The sequence below is a fragment of the Orycteropus afer genome, unplaced genomic scaffold (assembly GCF_000298275.1).
Source record: "Orycteropus afer afer isolate SDZICR_OR568_19922 unplaced genomic scaffold, OryAfe1.0 scaffold00412, whole genome shotgun sequence".
NCBI classification, from domain to species: Eukaryota; Metazoa; Chordata; class Mammalia; order Tubulidentata; family Orycteropodidae; genus Orycteropus; species Orycteropus afer.
Genome location: NW_006921999.1, coordinates 2,807,703 through 2,809,857, shown reverse-complemented (window position 1 = coordinate 2,809,857; position 2,155 = coordinate 2,807,703). Strand labels below are relative to the sequence as shown.

At 35.5% G+C, this 2,155-nt stretch overlaps 1 protein-coding gene across 1 annotated transcript; it reads right to left on the bottom strand.

The window, feature by feature from the left end:
- Positions 1-365: 365 nt before the first annotated feature.
- LOC103208118 (olfactory receptor 5K1-like) lies at positions 366-1,361 on the bottom strand. The gene has a single exon (XM_007953789.2). It carries the CDS (start codon positions 1,335-1,337, stop codon positions 366-368), a length of 972 nt encoding a protein of 323 aa, XP_007951980.1. The 5' UTR covers positions 1,338-1,361.
- Positions 1,362-2,155: the final 794 nt, after the last annotated feature.

The following is a 2,155-nucleotide window of genomic DNA, read 5'->3' as shown; positions in this document are numbered from 1 at the left end:
GTGTGTGTTTCCTTAGGGATTCCATAAATTTGTCAACAATGATAAATGGAGGCTAATTTTATTTATTGACTGTCCCAGCCCCTAGGTTTTGTTGAATATGTTGAATATTCTCACTAATTACACTGTGACTCAATTTGTGACCTTATGGTAACATTTATTTACTCCTAAGGGATGCTAGTCATTTAGATCTTGAAATACACTTTAGCAGAATCTCTCCTTTCTAAACTTATTTAACCATTTGTATATGACTAGACTTAAAATTTGCCTGATCAATGATTTAATTATTTGATTTTTAGTATACAAAGTGCTCATGTCCTATTTTCTTTGTATCCTTGAATTTGAAAAAAAAAATTATATAATTAAAATCAAGTAGTCACAGTAGATGATATCTGTTTCAGAATGTTAGCAGGTTTTCTCTTCTTCATAATTCTTTTCACAACATTCATTACTTCCTTATTTCTTAGAGTATAAATAAAAGGGTTTAATAAAGGAATTACTAAAGTATAAAAAATAGCAACTGGTATATCTTTATCCACTTCTTCAACTGAACTTGGACGAATGTACATGACGAGAAGAGAGCCGTAGAACATTGAGATAGAGAGAAAGTGAGATGCACAAGTAGACAAAGCTTTTCCTCTTCCTTCTTTGGATTTCATTTTGAAAATAGTGAAAAGGATGCAAAGATAAGAAATTACTACTATGGTAATAGTGAAGACTTGAATTGACCCTGAAAAGATAGGTATCATCAGTTCATTGATATAAGGGTCAACACAAGAGAGTCTGTATAATGGAAGAACATCACAAAAAAAGTGGTTGATTTTATGAGATCTGCAGAAGGTTAACCTTAATAGAAGTACAACATGAATCATGGAATGTAAGTTCCCAGCTATAAAGGCCCCTATGGCCATTTTAATGCAGAGTTGCTTTGACATCATGGTGTGGTACTTCAGTGGACTACATATTGCCACATAGCGATCATAAGCCATTGCTGCCAAGAGAAAGCAGTCTGCAGTTTCAGCAAGGCAGAGAAAATAAAACTGTGCCATGCATTCATGGAGTGAAATTGTTCTGTCCTCAGAATAGAAGTTCTGTAACATCTTGGGGGTAATGGCACAGGAGCAGCAGGAATCCATCAGAGCCAGGTTGCCCAGAAAGATGTACATTGGTGTGTGCAGACGGCGCTCCTTGAAAATCAATGCCACCAAACCAAGATTACCCACCATAGTGATCAGATAGATAGCAAAGAACACCACAAACAATAGGGTCTTCATATCTGGGTGATCCATAAATCCTGTGAGGATGAACTCAGTTGTCAAGGAGTGATTGTCCTCAGTCATCTCTGCTTTCTTTGTTGTAATAGAATTTATGGTGAGATAAAATTCTAAATTAGAGTGTGTCTAATTTTCCCTTGAAATATCTCTTGGACTACAGGTAATAGATCCACTTCTTGAAGCTTCCTCTGATGTCTCTGAAATATTGGGACACACATATGTAGAAAACATTAAAAAATATAATAATAAAAACAGAAGCACACACATAGAAAAAGAAAAAACCCATTACAATCAAGTTGATTCTGACTCACAGTGACCCTATCGGACAGAGTAGAAGTGCTCCAAATTGTTTCCAACTCTGGAAGTATTTATGGAAGCAGACTACTTCATCTTTCTTCTGCACAGTGGCTGGTGTGTTTGAACTGCCAACATTTTGGTTAGCAATCACGTGCGTTAACCAGTGCAATAGCAAAGTTCTTCTAGGGAACAAAAGTTCATCTAGAATCATCTAATATGACATCAAATGCTGAAGCTTAAGACTTACATTTTTATTTTATTTTATTTTATTTTTATAATTCCAGGGTAATACTTGAAGTGAAAAGATTTGTGTATATGAATTTTTGTAAAGATAGTAAACAAAGAAAGGGTACCCTAGTCTTAGTATTCTCAAATATTTCATTGTCAGTTTTTGTATTGATGATCCTTAAAATGTACCTGAAATCCATTTTACTGTACATAAACAAAAGGAAACTCACTGCCATCAAGTCATATCCAACTTATAGCAACCCCTTTTGGATTTCCGAGGTGGTAAATCTTTATGGAAGTAGATTGCTCAGCCTTCCTTCCACAGAGTGGCTGGTGGGTGGTGGGTTTGGACCACCAAC

Coding starts and splice junctions, on each gene's coding strand:
- LOC103208118 (XM_007953789.2), bottom strand. CDS start 1,337: ATGACTGAGGACAATCACTCCTTGACAACTGAGTTCATCCTCACAGGA.